Raw genomic sequence first — 17743 nt, forward strand, 5'->3', positions numbered from 1 at the left:
CATCGAGGGCCCCCAGCTCCCAATTAACTCCGCCACAGTTCCGTATCTTCAGCACTGATGCAGAAGTCAACCTCACCTGGGAATCCAAGTTGGGAGACCACGGGCACATTTCCCAACGGTACAGCACTCCTTTTTTTATTTTGTGTTTTTTATCTTTGCTTTCCTGGGAGTTCAGGGAGACCTACTCATTAAGTCTAGCAAGAGAAGCAATAAGCATAAAGTCTCAACTCTTTACGCCTGACACCAGACCGCCACAAGAGCTTAAAGCATGATTACCTGCCGCTTAATCATTGCAACTCCTACCAACTTCACTATTAACGAGATGGGGTTACTTAGGGAGGTTTTACTGTCAGAAGACCAGCAGCCAGCTCCCACGGAAGGAAAGGCTTTTGGGGGAGAAGAGAACCTTAGTGTCCTCATACAGCTTTCAGCGTCTAGTACAACCGTTCAAAGCAGTCTGGCAATCAATTAAAAATACGTCTATAATGAAAGAATTACCAAATGACAGAACATCACACCCATTTTTTAGTGCAATAACCCAGGAGGTCTCCTTCACTCCAAGTGAAATCCCAAGTAGTTTTGGTACAATTACAGCTTCTCTCTGAAAAGGAAGTCTCATTCTGCGTTTCTGGAATCTCTGCATCATTGCAACAGGCTGTTCCGGACCCTCACTGAAACTGAGAACCAGTAGCCCTCAAAGCTATTTTAGTTTTATTAGTCAGCGTTGTGTTCCTGAATCAGACCTGTCCATTCATTTAAATGCCCTCACCTTTCTCTCGGGGTCTCATCCTGTTCTCCCCAACCCAACCCCCAAGACAGAGGTTCAAGTACCCCTTCTCCTTCTCCATGAGCACGTTAGAAATCAACAAAATCCTGCACAAACTGTTATTTTTATTACCACTTTTCCTGAAGGGATTTTCCTTCTGTAACTCACACTAAAAGCAATAGAAGGTAAAGCCGGGAAAGCATAAAACAAGTTGAAACAACATTTCCCAAAGCACTCGTACAAAGACAATGCTGTGCTGGCAAATTCATTGCAAAAATTTGAGCTGAAACCTAGAACTCGGCCCCGTTGTTTTGTTACTCGCAAGTAATTGTATGGAGTTTGGGGAAAAGTTAAATTAACACATCCCAAGGCCCATCCCTTTTTAAAAACAGCCGCCCTATAGTCACTTGCTTATACAGAAGGGAAAAAAAAAATTGGTTTAAATCAAAAAAATAAGTCATAATTTAAGTCTGCTCGCATGGCCTGACTCTATCCCTTTCTTACAGAGCAGTACTGCGTATCTTTTAGCACGGCTAAATCTGTCAGCAGATACTGTAAGCCAAAGACAGGGTAGAAAAAAGGAAGGTAAATATTGGTATTTCTAAAGTGCAGGCAAAGGAAAGCAAACCCTCTTAGATTTGTTTTTTGACCACGTGGATTTGCTTTGAAACAGTTTTCGACAAGAAGCCCTATTCCACAAAGTCATTTCCCGCTCTGCCTCCACACACTGGAAATGCTAGTAAGTGTAATAATCGCTAAATATTCTTCTAAGAAAAGTTCAGCAGCATGGCTTCAGCATCTGACACGTCTGCATCACAAGCCAGTTCAGAGGGACCTTCGTCTGGCAAGAATCCCACGAAGACATCCATGCCCAAACCTCCCTGAGTAATCATCTCTTGCATGCAACACTGCTTGTTTTTGCAGCCGAATTTTACTGCAGCTATCAGATGATCTTGTTAAATTGGGAAAGGACTGGGGGGGGGGAGAACAACTGGCAGAAGGAAACTGAATCATCCAAAATTCCCAACTCTGCTAAAGGTGAACAGCAGTTCTGCTTTTCCCTAAAGGCTTTACTTAAACAGTTTTATGAGCCAAGAATCATTAAGGGGTTTTAGACTTTCTCAGATTAATATTTTAAAAGCCATTCCTCTAGTACAAGATAACTTGAATGAAGGCTTCTACGTTTCCTCTGAAAGAAGCAGGAGGTTTGCTAACTGTTTACTAGACACTGGAGATGCGGCCGCCTCTCAAACGAAACCAAGAGGCTTGTGAAAATGCTGAGGAAAACAATTTTAATCATGGCAATCACTTGGCTCGCTATCGTCTGTCTCAGAAACGGCACTTTTCCCCGATGAGCCTTTCTGAAGCAACAGCAGCAATGCTGCTTCTGGTCTGTTTTGACAACAAAACGAGGTCTGCGATGGAGGCGTTTGTGGTCTGACTGCCCAAGAAGGATCACAGCAAGTACCCAACGTTTCTATTCGTGACCTCAGTGGGTTCAAATCTGAAACACGATGATTTGAATAAGCTTCACTGAACAGACTTAGAATTAGCTATTAAACATAGGGAAGACCAAGCTCTGCTTCCCCTCGCTGGGGAACAGGCAGCAGCAACCTGGCCCCCCAGCACAGACGCATCCAGACACCCCCGTAACAAAGTGACCCTGTTCCATGGGATGAGTCTTCTCCACTTCTGCTCAGAGCATGACGTCCACCACCAATACTCACCTACTCTTCTGACCAGCTACATTCTGTTTAAATGCTCCTCTTCTTTCAAACTTCACGTTACCCTGCCAAATTCCTCTCCTGAACTGCCACGGGGGTCAGCAATTGAGGTTGGAGAGGGCTTGTGCCACGGCAGAGGTAACCGATACAACTCACCTTTAGTTCTCCTATGGCTAGATAAATACGATACAAAGGTTTTCCAGCCAAGCACCTTCCAAGACAACCACAAAAATCATCATTCTTAGCCCAAGATGAGAGAGTCAATGTTTTTTTCTGAACTGCCACCCTACAAGAGCTGCTTACACACAATCCTTTATCTGGCTGGTCTTTACCTTTAATAACTATAAAGCACACACATACCCCCTGCGTTGGCCAGACCCACTGCATTCATCCAGGCAGGGATGAAAAGGTCACCCTCACGCTTACAACTGAGAGAAATTAAATAGTTAAAAGGAAGATTTTCCATAACTGAGTGGTACTACAAATATTTTGGGTTTAGCTTCTGCACTGTACAAAATCGTCAACTACGAGAAGAAAATGTTTCCCAAATTAATACAGAAAAGTGTGTCATGACAGCACATCTTAAACAACTCCCCCTCATCCCCATCACAAATAAAGTTTCCATAACTGCTTAAAACACCCAGGCTCTTTCATCCGAGGCTGAAGGCCATGCTGTGGAAGTGATGTAAAGTGACTACAGAGCCCGATTTAGAGTCAAGACTCGTTCCATTTGCCCTCCGTCAGAAGCTTTCCTTCTGTGACCTTATATAAAGCATTTCACCTCTGGGTTGAAACTCCTCCATCTGTGAAACACAGCTAATATTTCCCAGGGGGTGTGCGGAGACACCGGCACTTCATGCAGTATTTACTGGAGACCCTTCAGGTCTGGAAGCAAGAGCTGGATGGCACCAGTACCTCCAACCCAAGGCTTTCCAACCCAGGGAGCCTCAGACCCCAGACGAGGTTCACGGAGCAGCAGGAGACACAGGAAAGAAGAAAACTGCGTGTATTAAGAACAGCTTAATAAAACAACTTGCCATTCTGGAAAACTTTTGAGAGACGACAGCTCAGGCAGAATTTTAAAACCACAACCTTTAAGCTATACTGAAATGTAAGAATTCATTTAACTACCATTTATGCAAGAATGTCTAAATACTCCAATATTGCCAGCTAGCTCAAAGTCTGTATGAAAGAAAGAAGTAAGGACACTCTTAAATTACACCAGGTGGATTTTACTGAATACTGAGGCACTCCAGCTCAGACTTCAAGCACCATTCCAATAATAGTCCTATAAAAACGCTGAATGGGTACAGTCAGCTAGAACCCTCAGTTAAAAATAAATATTTTAAATTACTTCCAACATACCCGCTTTACTGTGTTGCTCGCCAATCTGTGGGTTTCCAGTTACTTGATTTTTTTAAAGTTATTTTTCTTTCACCCATCAGGTTAAAAAGCCACTCAGACAGAAAGAGAAGCTGGTTAATTACAGCCAGAAAACTGGCTGTGCACGAACTGTACAGTTAGAGAGTGCGTGTGGAAAAAATCCATCAGTTTGGCATCTCAGGCACTAGAGGTAGCAAACAGATAATTCACCTTTTCAGACCCAATCAAGTTAGCATTGCTGTTACAGCCAAGATGTTATCCTGAGCAGTTTTACCAGCTCTCCTCTGTCAGGCTGCTCGTGCAGAGCGAGATGAGACATTTAATACGTTAAAATTAAAGCAAGCGATTAAACACAGAGCAACACTGGGCTACAACTTATAAAACAGGAATAGTGAAATATCAGCAGCTGACAGTGGTTTCTGACCTAGTTTTAACTGGAGAACAGTCAAAGAGCCACAAAGACTGAGGCGAGGCTGAAGGTGCTGAAATTCCAGTACTGGCGCTTGAAGTGCTGGGGAACAGGACTAGAGCAAAAGCCCTCAGACATTCAAACTACCGAGGAGGCTTCACAGAGGACAAGGAACTGCAGGTTCAAGTGCTCTTAGTTTAACGTGAAGGGACCTCCTAGGGAGGAGGGACGGGAGGGTTCAAGCGAGACGGCGATGAAGGCAGAGCAGGACCTCCTTGCCGTCTTGCTGAATGGCGGCTACGGCGCAGCAAGAAGCCACGGCTAGCAGGAGAGAACCTCAAGTTCTGAAACATGGGGAGAAATCATTCTAAAATAGCACACGTGTGTATTTTTGAAGATACTTTAGTTGCTTTTCTTCTGAGAATGTGCTGTCAAACACCGGTGCTTATTTGCATAACAAGAGAAAAATTAAAACCCCATTACGCAAGCAAACTGCAGATACTCGGGTACCAAGGGCTACCTAGAGATACCGGGGGGCTGCTGCAAGAGAAGTCAAGCGAGCCCGTCCCAGCGAGCTGTTCGCACGCCTCCCTCTATTCCGCTGCTCCAGAGTCAAATTATTTCCACCAGGCAGCTACACACTGGATTCAAGGCTCATTAAGAAGCAGTATGCTGCTGGCCTGACATGTCAGATTTTTAAATGACCTTTGTACCGAGAACGGCGTTACCAAGCTGCTAAGAACAAGGAAAAAAGTCGGTTTCCATGATTAGGAGATGTACGGTCTGGCTGTTTGCATTTATTTTAGTTCAAAAAAACCCACCTGTCAGTAAACCAAGCCATAAAAAACCGAGAGCAATTCTCTCTGAAGGGCAGCTGTGACGGCATCAGCACTGTTAGCCTGTACTTATCACACAAGGTAAACAGGAGTGACTATCAGTTAATGAACAACACAACCCTAAGGCTGAATTTTAAAGTGTTTTCTCCACTGCAATCTTTTAATGAAAATACAGCAGTCCTAACCCACCGAATTTGCTTGCGAAAGTCTAATTTATTTTAGGACATATTAAGACGCCAGGGCTGATTCACTTGCCTATGTGCTCATAAGATGGCTTAAACGAGCTGCTGAAACATCAGGATGATCCTTATCTTCCACACAGCTTTACTACTTTTCTTCCAAGAGAAAAATATAGAAAGGCAATTTAGAGATCAGATTGACTAACTCGTTCAACCATTCCAGAACAAATCTCACCTAACACACACACTGCTGAGCCGAGGAAAACAAGCCTGGACCAGTTTTCTCCCTATGCCCAACTATATCCTATTGACACTTAAAGGGAAGTGTAATTACTAGTCTGCCAAAGTTCTACTCGAGACAATCTTCAGATGTTCCTCACGGAGTCGGAGCCAGCCCTGCTGGAAGAGGCTACGATAAACCAAAGCCAGCAGAGCCAGGATCTAAAGGAATCCCGGAGAAACCCAACCACCCATACCCCACGAGCGAGATCAAGCTCGAAAGCTAAAGCAAGATGCTCAGGCACGGCTTCTTCAGGCTTGCAGGCAAACCAAGGTGCTCGAACGCTGAGTGGGACTCTGGGAACACAACAGAAACTCAGTATTCAGCAGGGATGTCACTGCAATTTCCCACCATCTCACCATCTTCATGGGGGAGTTGGGGGTAATCACAAACGCCAGGTTTTTTCCATCACTGAGGGAAGCTGCCCACGAAAAATCCAGCTGAAAGTATTGAATATGACAACCCCCGTAGATTTTCTATCACGTTACAACCTCATGGCATTACATACCCTCTGCTAACACATCACTGCCAGCAGCCTCCTCAAAACCACCATCTTCCAGGGGTGCTTGCTTTCTCCCATAGCAAAGCGAAGGCAGCTGCCTGAGGAAGCCTCTACCGAGTGAAGCGAGGTTCTCTCTCTCCTTCGGCAAGCAGCACAGAACCCACACTGTTTCAGCTATGTCTTTATTTGCACTGCCAGGCTGGTCGGTAACAAACCTGCTCCAAAAATAAAGCGACAAACAGTAAAAGAAAGAACATACTCTTCTCAACTGGCAAAAAACTACCTCAAAAAACAGAAGTCAGAGGGTTCTTCGCTCCCCGCAAGGACACCTGTGAAAGTTCAGGTTACAACAAATTCCAAAAATGAACATGAAAAATTTTCAGATAAGAACAGTAAAAACACGCCACCTCTGCTGACTAAATACGAGATTGACCACAGAGCTGCAAAAAGACTCCCTGGGTCCAAGCCCAAAAGTCCCCCGAGATTTCACGCATTAAGACAGAGAATCTCTCGCCTGGCAGAGTGAGCTGAGGCAGTCAGTCTAATTCATACACGCCAAAGCAGCGGTTCGGCCACGCAGCCGGCACTTTATTGTCTGACCAGAATTTTTAGTCTAAATATAACAATCTGCCCAAGTTCTAGTTAGCTGAAACGTTTTGCGTTCTTCGCTGAGCCCATCCGAGGTTAGAACAAAAGTGTGTTTCTTCCTGCTGTCAGCGTCTGTAAATTTAGTCTTAATGACAAGTAAAAGGCCTTCATATTGAGTTAAACGGCCTTAATTGTGTGAGAGTGCTAAAACTTGTGGCCAGATGCAGGCAGCACCTACATTAGATACATCTCCAGTGCAAACGACTGCAGAGATTCAGAAGGAAGGTCATGGAAACATGCCTGATGCTATAATATCAAACCTTCTAGGTAATAAATCTATTTTTTCCCTTCGTGTTAAGAGACCCAAAAAGACAGTGTTCTCGATCTTAATGCAGTCATTGCCACCGTACCATTTTAATGCATTAAGAACCAAGTCCTGAAACAATTCACAAACGATTTCAGAATCACACCTCTAGAAAAATGTTTGCAATTGGTTTTAATCACCACCACGTTCCACGTCAGCTAAAGTGCATGTTTCAAACAGATCTAAGATATGCCGTTTATGTTCATAAAGGTTAAGTATGCTTTACTTTATCCTTTATCCATTACTATCTCCCCCTTCCCATTTCCACACTTCTCAAGATTAAACCAAAAGCCACTTCCTCAGCAAAGCTGCGAGTTTCGGGACTCTCCATCAGCACGGGTCTGTTCCTCGACTCCAGGCTGGGAGAACTGGTTTATTACAATACACTCGCTCAGCTACATCGTCCTCCTTCAGCAAACCCCACTTTATTTCTGGAATAAAGACAAGGATTGGTGGCCATCCGTTACACGTGCCAGACCATCTCCGAGGTGCACAGGACCCAGGAGCTTTCAGAAACGGCGTGGTAGCCATCCTCACCTCTTCAACGGCATCAGGGAATGCGGACCCCACTAAGGCAGGAAGCATTGCAGATCTTACAGCAGGAAAAGCAAACAGGAGAAGTACCAGCAACTTCCCCACCTGACCATGCAGAGCAGGTAAGTACACAGAGAACAGAAGGTTATTTTTATTATTGAGTATCTATTGGCAGAGAAGGCAGCTGAGCTCGTGGACCGGACCACCACGCTCCCATCAAAGCACGGCTGCGCTGGCAAGCACGCAGAGGCGAAACTGAGAGCGAAGCTGCTCTCACAGATGTTGCTGAAAGCACTTTTCAAAAGAAATTGGTCAGCAGAGCTCCCACGCGCTGCTTCAGGGACTATTTAGGGGAGCAGACGTTGTTCTTCATTCTGCAAGAGGCAGCAGAGGTCACGATTCGAGCTTCACCGGCTCTGATGGCCGAACACTCCTGGAAGCGTGAACAGATTTTCAAAAATCTATTTTAATGACATAGGAACTATCGTTTGAGAGCAAAGTCCTGCTCAGCGCAGTCTGTCGTCAGCAGCACCCGCACCAGAGGCTGCCGAAGGAAGTGAAGAAACCCTGTGACAGGAGGCTGCTCCACTCTGCCCCACGTCAACTCCTTCCCAGCTCCAGTCATTTTATAGCAGTTTCATTCTGAATCACGAGTTTACGCCTTCGTTTTGGGACAGCGTGCTAAAGCCCCACAAGTCAGGGAGTTAATGAGCTGCTGCGACCTAATCAGGCCTGCCACACCACACCTCCGGCAAGTGTCGGACGCATCGGGAACAACTTCAAAGGACCGGCAGACCTCACGCTCTCCCTGTGAGCAAGGGCTGCTCCCTTCTCCAGCCTCCCAGTGGAAAGGTGAGCCCAGAAGAGCCGACTGACTCGCCTTATACGGCTTCCAAGGCACAATTTCCGCTTGCCCAAGCTCAGGCAGGGTGGAAAACTTTGCCTCCTTGCTACTCCGCCCATGCTGGGCTCTGAAAAGCATCCACTGAATCCTGGATCTGAAAGGAATGGAAGAACTGACATCTGCACGGAGTTCGGCGCCCTGAAGAGGTAAAGCCACGGCTTTGGCAACGAGCTGGATCACCTCGAACACCCGGGGAGAAAAGGGGGCCCAACAGCCGGGCAGGGATGCACAGAGAAGCCGTAACCACAGCCTTTATTCTTTGCATACCATATGACCAATTTTTCTTGCTATTCAGATGCACTTAAGCCTTTTAAATTTCATGGCAGCAAGCTTTACAAGTTAATTACGAGTTGGGAACATTATTTCCTTTCACCAATTTAGCCATACTACACTTTACTGTACACCAGGAGTTTTGTTTTCAGAATCAAATGAACACACTCTCAGCTCAGCTTTACGCACTATTTTCTGCTACTTCCTCTGGTTAGCGTTGCCGAAGCCCATCCTACCTTCTGGTCGCAGTAAGGCTAACGTAATCTAGGTCCATGCCATTATCAACTTCTCCGAGCATCACAGAGCAGCTCTCAGACCTCCCGAACACGAAGCAACCCTCCTGCTCGCTGAACGTAAATACAGCCACGTCCACCGCCCCCAACACCTGCGAGTGCAAGAAAGCTGCCGGCGAAAAACGAAGCACAGTAGACGCCGTCCATTAAAAGGCTGCTTCGCTCTCAACAAATGCTCTTACTTGGTGGATTATCAAGTTGTGTTTTTTTCTAAACATGTGTGCATACTCACTTTTTCTAGCCTCGATTGCCTATGCCAAGATCACACCTTTTTGCACAGTAGATTTTTCTCAGTGCAAGAACCAGGGAGAGATTTATCTCCAGCCGTCAGTGGTTTGTCTTTGCTTCCGTCTGCTCGTCACCAAATGGCAGAAACCAGCTCAGCCACATACAGATTCTCTCACAAGGGAGAAAAAATGGTGGCAAACGAGCTTGAAAACTAAGTTCTGCCAATTCCCTTGTTCCCTTCTTTTTTGGGGACTGGGAAAGGCAGAAACACAGCCCATTTGATTTTCTCATAGAAACCGGGAGCCAAAAATAACTGAAATCAGCGCCGGAGCTGGAAAGGTACAACAAAACTCACACAAACATGAAGTCTAGACACTGAAATGTGGAAATATGATTCAAATAACCACAACTGGCACATAACGTATTGATTGCAGCCCATCACAGAACAAGCCCGCGGTGGGTAAGAATATAGAAGAGAGATTAAATTAGCGTCTTCCACCTCGGTTCTAGAAAATATGGATCCTTTGGGCACAGGGCTATGGATTGAGCCAGCATTTCTTCCATCCTGCTGGGCTTTTTGCTAGGCTCAAGTAATATGTCTGCTCTTGCTAAAGAATGACAACTAGCTTAAACCATCCTTGCAGCACAGATCCTGTATGAACGAAAGTAGCACGGGTGTCAGGCAGCTGCTCTTACCAAGGGATGGCCTATCAGCTGAACTACGTGGATCTCAGTATTTGAGCCAAGTAGTCAAGAGGATGTTTGCACTGATGAAATCTAAATACTACAAAGGTTTAGGCGATTAGCTGTTTTTAGGAAGTTTCATGGTACTTGCTAAACCCCATCACACGCAGCCACGAACCTAAAGCAGAAAGTTTGAGTCTACCACTAAACCCAACGGTGTGGTTTGGACTGGGGGCCGAAGCCGGCGGCACAAGCCAAGCCTTTTCCGCAGCGCTACGCACAGATCGTCCTTCAAGACGCTGGATCCAGCCTTCTCCTTGCAACGACCTGCTTTCCTGCAGAGCACTATGCCCCAGGACCATACCCAGAGCCTCCCTGGATGGCTGCACGTTCTGCATATAAGAAAAAAGAGTAACCAGTGGTGATAGCTGGCGTGACGAGACTCTGAAGAAAAGGAAAACATCTCAGTTTTCCACAAACGCTTTGGGCTAAAGTATTCTCTCCCATGTGACAAAAGCCAAGAAAAGTTCTGCCGCGGAGAGGGAGAGCAGAGGGTTAACTGCAATCAGACTGCACCAGATCAGGGAAGACTCAAGGCGGGTGGAGGTGGGCAGCTAAGTAAAGCCATGCTCACAAGCGGTGACCTCTTTTCGAGTTAAACAGATGCTGGTTTCTTTAAATTAAAAAAGGCACTAGTCCAATGTAAAGAAGGGAGAGACCAAGTGCATGGAGCAGTGTTTTTTCTAGACTGCCTTTTTGCTGGAGCAATGCAAAAATGATTGGATTTTGGAAGTCTGCTTTCCCACTGCAGCAACGACACACGCTAGAGCCCTGCAAACCAACTGCTGAGGGGGTTATCTTGCTTTTCATTACAGCAAATCTTTGTGGGGAAAAAAACCACACCAAAACCCAGTCAAAAGGCAATACTAGGTTACCATGGTGTGCAAAAGTTGCCTAATGTACATGGGATGTTCCTAAGCAACACAAGAGTTACCACAGAAGACTCTTCTTATCAGCAAATCCAAGCTCCTTTCCTGGATAATGCATCTAGGTCAAGCTAGGGCACGCTGAATGCAGAAGCCTAGTTTTGGTGATGTCTCCTCTGTATCCACCCTGCACAAAATATCAGCATAGTTCAGGTTATCAGGCTTGCTTTTTTTTTTTCATTAGCATTAAGTTCACTCCAGATAATGGCTCCTCCAGAAACAGCATTAACCTTAATTATTCAGAGGTAACTTGATCTCAACCTTCCTGACGTTCTGACATTGAGGTGATGACTGCTTTCCCCCCCTCAATTTCTTCTCTCATTCCCCAAAACCAAAATAAACCCAGCCTACTACATGGCCCTGCTCACAAATTAGGGTATTTAGTACAGGGCCTCAGACATACAGTATCTCTTCAAAGTCTACCTAAACCCGTGCGGCCACTCCATCCATTCAAGTGCATTCTCTAGTGCATTAGCAGCAAAACCACCAAGTCAGCCAAAATGTATTCTTCTCCCATGGATTAGCTGGCACAAATCAGTACAAGGGTGACGCATGCAGTCTGTCCCTTCCCATTTCTCAACATGCACACACACCAGGGATTTGGAGACGCTTCACAAGTCTGAGTTACAGGCAGAACCGAGTTTAAATTGTTTGAAAGGTGCAAATCGTTTAGGAGATAACACGTTCATTTACTAATGAGACCTCAAACACTTTTTCAGACAAACCTTCCCCTCCCTCACCAGTAATAAAGGCTCTTCTGCTATCCCAGCAGAGGCGGCACCATGCAAGTGAACTATTTCAACAGTCACCGTCCCTCTGCCAAGCAGCGTTGTGACAAAAACTGACTGAACAGGACAGAGCACTTCAGACTGGCTCAGAAAAAGCCCTGATGCTGGAGGATCACCCGTCGACGGCACGCTCGGCCAGCTGCCTGCCTCGCGGCGAACGCGGAGGCCACTCGAGGCAGGACCTGCTGCAGGACACGCTGCCCAGGTACGAGGTCACTGGGAGACAGACCGCTCCGAAGAGGCTCGCCTGCACGCCCTGTTCAATCAGATATGCTTCACACAGAAGTAAAAAAAATAAATACAATAGCTTTCCTTTGTGCATTCGCTGCTGTTTAAGTGGAATAAGACACCAACTACAGAATATGCTGGGTTTAGTCTTGCAGGGTGATGAATACAGTCACCAGGATCCTGCTGCTAGAGCCACTGATACAAGTGCCAACACACTCCACTTGTGCACCTTAAAGAAAAACAACCCAGCCTCACAATAATCTAAAGGGTTAATCCTCAAGCTTGCTTCCCCCAGCATTGCTAGAGAGCAAAAAGTTATTAACGGCCAAATTCATCTTCTCCAATTCATGGTGTCACACGACTTGCTGATAAAAAGCAGATCACGTTTGAAAAAAAGCACCGTCGGTCACAAGGATTCTGTCACAAACTTTCTGTTTTCCCTTGGCACATCACCAATTAGACTTATTTCTGCAGTCTGCTACCACCAGTATAAAAAAAAAAGCATAATGGGTTTATAATTTGCCACTGAATCCCATAGCAACTGTACGTCACTTTAGATGTAAATTACAGACAATTCTTTCCCATGCAATTTGAAAACTATAGAGCCGAATCTATAATTTGAGCAGATCCAAATGGTATATGGTCGGCAGAAACAGCTACCCTAAATAATTGAAAGGAAACTGCCACGAGCCAAAACATTCCTCACGCACCACGCTCCACGTCTCTCTGCCCCCCTCCTTCGAACGGGAGGTGCCGCGTGCAGGTCAGCACCACGAACACTCAGCAGCAGCTGAGCAGTTCAGTCCGTTCTGCGTATCCTGTCCCATTTCTGCTGATGGCGAGACGTACGTGTGCTGCGAGTTTCCTTTCCAGCCAGCCTCCGCTGATTCATTGAGTCATGTCACCGACTCATGTTCCCGATGTCGTAAGAGCTTCAATTTTGACGGACTACAGCATCAGTGGATTAATAGGACAGGAAAAAACAGGTTACAGGAAAGGAGGAATGATGCAAAAGGCTTTAAGATAATTCAATGAATTTTGATTCGAAAGCTGGATTGTTCTCCTCCTCCTGACACCTGCAAGCAGCTTTCGATTCCCCAGTCAGCATGAATACGCATTACCCTAAAGACCCTGCACTGACAGCAGGAGCCTTCATCTTGTGTTTCATGCTTTAAACACAGCAAGATGAAGGCATCTGTAGCAATCTGCTCTAAAAGCAAAGTCTGCAGAAGTTCAGTAAGTGGTGACTACCAGCGATCGGCTCAGCCCTAACCTTTGTGAAGTAACTTCTGTCCCAGTCAGTTCAGGAAGAGCAGAGAAGGCAAGGGGGAGATGACTCGGGAAGCCACATCCGTCAGCCCACGGTTCCGAAATTCCGCTCAGCTCGCAGAGCGCAGGGGCAATGTGCTTTGGTTATCTCAGCTGAGCCCCCAATAAATATTTGTGCACCTGCCAAAGTTCACCAGTGAATCAGCCAGCGGCTTCAGTTTAAAATGCTCGGTGTAGCAGCGGCAGAGAGGTGCAACGGGCGCAGGACTACAACTGTTCGGCTGCTGCATCCCGCGCTGAGCGAAGCGGGGATGCCACGACCCTCTTTACACCCTCCGAAAACCACGAGGCTACCACACCAGTGAGGACTCGGGCTGGCAGCTGAGCTGAGCCCGGCCTCCTCCAGCTACGGTTCGGTCAACACAAAAGCCAAAGATAATAAAGGTGTGCAACTGCAGTCACGTCGGTTGTCATCAAAAGATGATCCATCATGCAAGCTCGCTAGGACCGCTCCTCAAGCCACAAAGAGAATTTTTAAATAAATATGTGAGAGTCGGGAAATTCCCAGGTAAGGGTTCCAGGAACAGCCCTAACACTGTTAACGCACCGTCGGCACCTACACCACGACAGCGCGAGGAGATGTACCTGCTGCCAAGAGACACCTGGGTCTGCCAGGTAGCATTTTACCTCGTGCATTGAGATTTCTACCCGCCCAGAAACCCCCATGAAGTTGCTAAACTAACGGGTGTGAAAAGCAAAGGATGAATGCCACAGACAGAGACATATCCAGGAGTATCACGCGAGGATAGATACAACATCTCGTCATCAAGCGCAGAGGACAGCGTCCAGGATAAAGAACGAAAGAGGAAAATAAGGCAGGAGCATGAGCAGTTCCCTTGCACCTTGACATGGGCAGCACTGGATGCAGACCAGCAGAGATGGGGAGAAGTCATGCCCTGCTTTTTGGGGGGGTGGGAAAGCCTAAACAGAGCCTGTACCCACACCCAAAGGGAGCGCAGAAAACTGCAAGCTCTCATGGAGTTCCACTCCTCGGAGAACGGCGAGTTGGTTTAGGCTAACGCACCAGACCGGCTCCATTTCATCAGTGGACAAACTGACTTGGGACACATTTTCCACCGCTCAGCCTCCAGCTGCGGAGCTCAGCGCTCACGGTTTCACAACTGCGTGGAAGCACTTTCAGGGGCAGCAAGTTTCACAAGGAGCAGATAAGTGTCATCTTCAAGCATCCCTTACGAAGCTGGCGTTATTTTTAAGACTCTTATTTCTTTCAGGTGAGCGTAGTCCCCTGCTACTGGAGCAAGAAATCCTTTTCTGGCCCGCACGGAGCTGGCAGCCCTGCGATCTGGACCTCTTCACCAGCAGCTCCACATTCTCTGTACCTGACACAGGAACAGCTTGCTGAAACACCGAGATGGGCATCACTATATGGACCCACCACTGTCTTCTTCACCAGGACACGGACAATTCAGCAGAGACCCAAGCGGGAGAGACTCTAGATGACACATCGCCGTTTCTCCGTAGTCCTGCTGCCCAATCCACACATGGTTCAGCTCCACACCAAGAACGCAACTGCTCTGGCACAAGGGACACTGCAAACAAATGGCAGCTCGCCCGGCTGGGTGATCATTTTTGGATTATGTAATCCCAATACATTATTATTAGACCAAGAACAAACTCAGGCAAGCAACCGAAGACATTACCCTGGCTGTCCTGGCAAAGAGACAGGGACTTGTCGCAGAAATCGCACCGACGTGCTACCCCGGTGCATAAAACAGGTCAGACTGCACACATGTCGGACTTCAGGTAACACAAACAACAGTATTGGATTCCAGGCCATTATACGTATTACACAATGCTGTCGTCAGTTATACCACATTTAAAACCAAACCGAGCAGAAGAAGCCTTAGCAAGTTTTTTCCATTTACCTACTGCAGACCAAAATTAAATCAGAGCCCAGGCTGGACAAACACACGCTCCGAAGGTGTGTTACAAAGTCGCTTCTTGGCATCGCCATAGCCGAGCGTTTCAGAGGAAGCAGAGATGTTCAACAAGCTGGAGAAACTGTTTATAGAACAAATGCAGAATGAGCATATGTGTTTAATAGCCCACTAATTGTTGCGTTATTCACTGTACAAACAAGTAAGCTCTTCTGCCCTTATCCTTTCCTGCCCATTTAATCACCAGTAGCCTTTGACTATTTCTCTTTTCGGTGGCGGTGAAGGAAGCAAAGTTCATTAGTGGCCGTTGGCCACCAAACGATCTAGAGACCAGATTTCATTTAGAAAATAAACACCACTATTCGTGTGTGACACGGACTCAGAATAGCTTCCCAAAATATTTAACACAGCTGCCTGTAGTCTTCCTACTCTCCCTCCCCCAAAAGAAAAGGCTTTCCTAATACATAGGAAACCTTTTCTTTGAATTTTGGGGGTTTTTTGTTCTGTCTTTTCTGGAGAAAAAGCTAGTAACTCAGTCTACCGAAGGCACTTCTTGCTACTGACTTCTCATAATGCCAATAAACACTCATTAAAATATAAGTTGATAAACCCTGGTACAGTAATTACCTTCGTCCTCATACAGAGATTGCCCAATTCAGTGATGTGATGTAACCAACACCCTAAATTAAAAATAGTGTTGTGACAACATATGGTTTATCCTACAGGAGCTGGCAGGCAGGACGCTCCTAATGACAACCGGGTTGGGTTCCCAGCTTCCCCCAGCTCCCCGGCAAGGTGAGGAGGCAGACACACGCTCTTCGCAGGATCAGAGGCGAAAAGCAAAAAAAACCAAAATCACAATTAAAAAAAAAAAAAGCCTTTCAAGCCGTCTCCGGCCCATCCTCACGACAGATGCCGAGCGCTGCCGTTCCTCTCGGTTTGTGACTAATCAGCTCCCTGGACGCATTTCAAGGAAACCTCTCCGAAAAGACGATCTGGAAATTTCAAAATAGGGCCCCAGCCGAAACCCGCCCCCCCCCCGGGTCGCAGAGCACCGGGACGGGGGGGACACACGACACGGACAGGACCCCCCCGGGTCGCGTTCACCGGGGGGGCCGCACCCTCTCACACCATCACCGGAGGGAGGGGGAGGCACCGACACCCCTTCCCACCCCAGCCACTTACCGAGGGCTGATGGCGGCTCCCAGTCACCCACCGGGAGGGACCCGGAGAGCCCCCCCTCCCCTCCCTGGCATCGACGGGGGAGCGGCTCCCAATCACTCACCTCGGGGGGGGGCACATTGGGGTCCACCCAGCAGCTACCGGAGTGGGGGGGGGGACACACACGCACACCGGCACCTCCCGGTCCCCCTCAGGCCCTTACCGGAAGGCCACGACCCCTCCCCGGTCTCGCACCGTGGGGGCCCACGGGGACCCCTCAAACACCAACGGTGAGGGCGAGCGGCGCACACCGGGCGTTACAGGGGGGGGATACGGCTCCCCCTGAGGCACCCGAAAGTGGGCTCGCCCCCCCCCCCCAGTTTCCTCAGTCACTCACGCAGAAAGGGGGGGCCGGGAGCCCCCCGCATCTCCTCAGCCTCTCACCGGGGAGGGCCTCAAACCGAGCGACACCCCCCACCCCCCCATTTCCCCGGTTATAGCCGGTATCCGCCCCCCCCCCCCCCCCCCCCCCGCACGGCAGCGGCAGAACCGGGCCCCCCCCGCCCCACCCCATGAGGAAGCCTCGACACCCCCCCACCCCCCCCCAACGACGCCAGTGCCAACCCCACCGGTGCCGCCCGAGGGGCTCCGGCCAGGGCCTCGTGGCGCCCGCCCGGCCGTGCCCGCCCGCCCCGCGCTCGCCGCCCCTACCTTGCAGGCCTGGTAGCTCTCGAAGGCGCGCAGGGCGCTCTCCGTGAGCTTGACGTGGAAGACGGAGACGCGGGTGCCGCGGCCGAGGCGGCCGCAGGACAGCCCGTACCCGCGCTCCGCCTGCAGCGCCGCCATCTTGGGACCGTCTCCCCCTCCGCGCCTGGGCCGCCGGGGCCTCCTGCCGCCGCCACGCCCCCCTTTATGCATTATTCATGAGCCGCACAGACGCTTCTCCGCTAGCCCCGCCCACTTGGGGCGCCTGTTGCTGGGGCGAGGAGGTGGGCAGCGGGCGCTGTCATTGGCCGGTTCCCGTCGACCGCCGCGCCGGATTGGGAAATGGGAAGAGGAGGCGGGGATATGCAAACGAGCGCCGCGGGGCATGACGGGGAAGGTGGTTCGGCGCGGTCCTCCAGCGCTGGAGGACCCCGGGGGCGGCGGGCGGGCATCCCCCGGTCCCCGGGCACAAACCCCCGGGGGCAGGGCCTGGGGGGCCAGGGCTTCCCCCGGGCCAGGGCCTGCAGGCTGCGGGTGCCCCGCTCCGGCACCCCAGGGCACAGCTCCGCGCTCACCAGGCCTCCCCAGAGCCAAGCAACCCCGGCCATGGAGCATCCCCCTGCCACGGCGGTTACTCCCCTCCAGGGCCCGGAAAAATTCCCCCCTTTGCCCCCCAAATTAGACAGCTGCTCCCGGCCCCCGCT

General features: G+C 48.9%; 1 protein-coding gene across 1 annotated transcript in view; it reads right to left on the minus strand.

Moving 5' to 3' along the window:
- The window catches only part of ELL (elongation factor for RNA polymerase II), a 53683-nt gene extending 36478 nt beyond the window's left edge, over positions 1-17205 (minus strand). Inside the window, exon 1 of the mRNA XM_075412025.1 lies at positions 17046-17205. Coding sequence (XP_075268140.1) covers positions 17046-17180 — 135 coding nt within the window. The 5' untranslated portion in view covers positions 17181-17205. The remainder of the gene's footprint in view (positions 1-17045) is intronic.
- Between the last annotated feature and the right edge of the window lie 538 nt (positions 17206-17743).

This window comes from Opisthocomus hoazin, unplaced genomic scaffold (genome assembly GCF_030867145.1).
Source record: "Opisthocomus hoazin isolate bOpiHoa1 unplaced genomic scaffold, bOpiHoa1.hap1 HAP1_SCAFFOLD_211, whole genome shotgun sequence".
Classification (NCBI taxonomy): Eukaryota; Metazoa; Chordata; class Aves; order Opisthocomiformes; family Opisthocomidae; genus Opisthocomus; species Opisthocomus hoazin.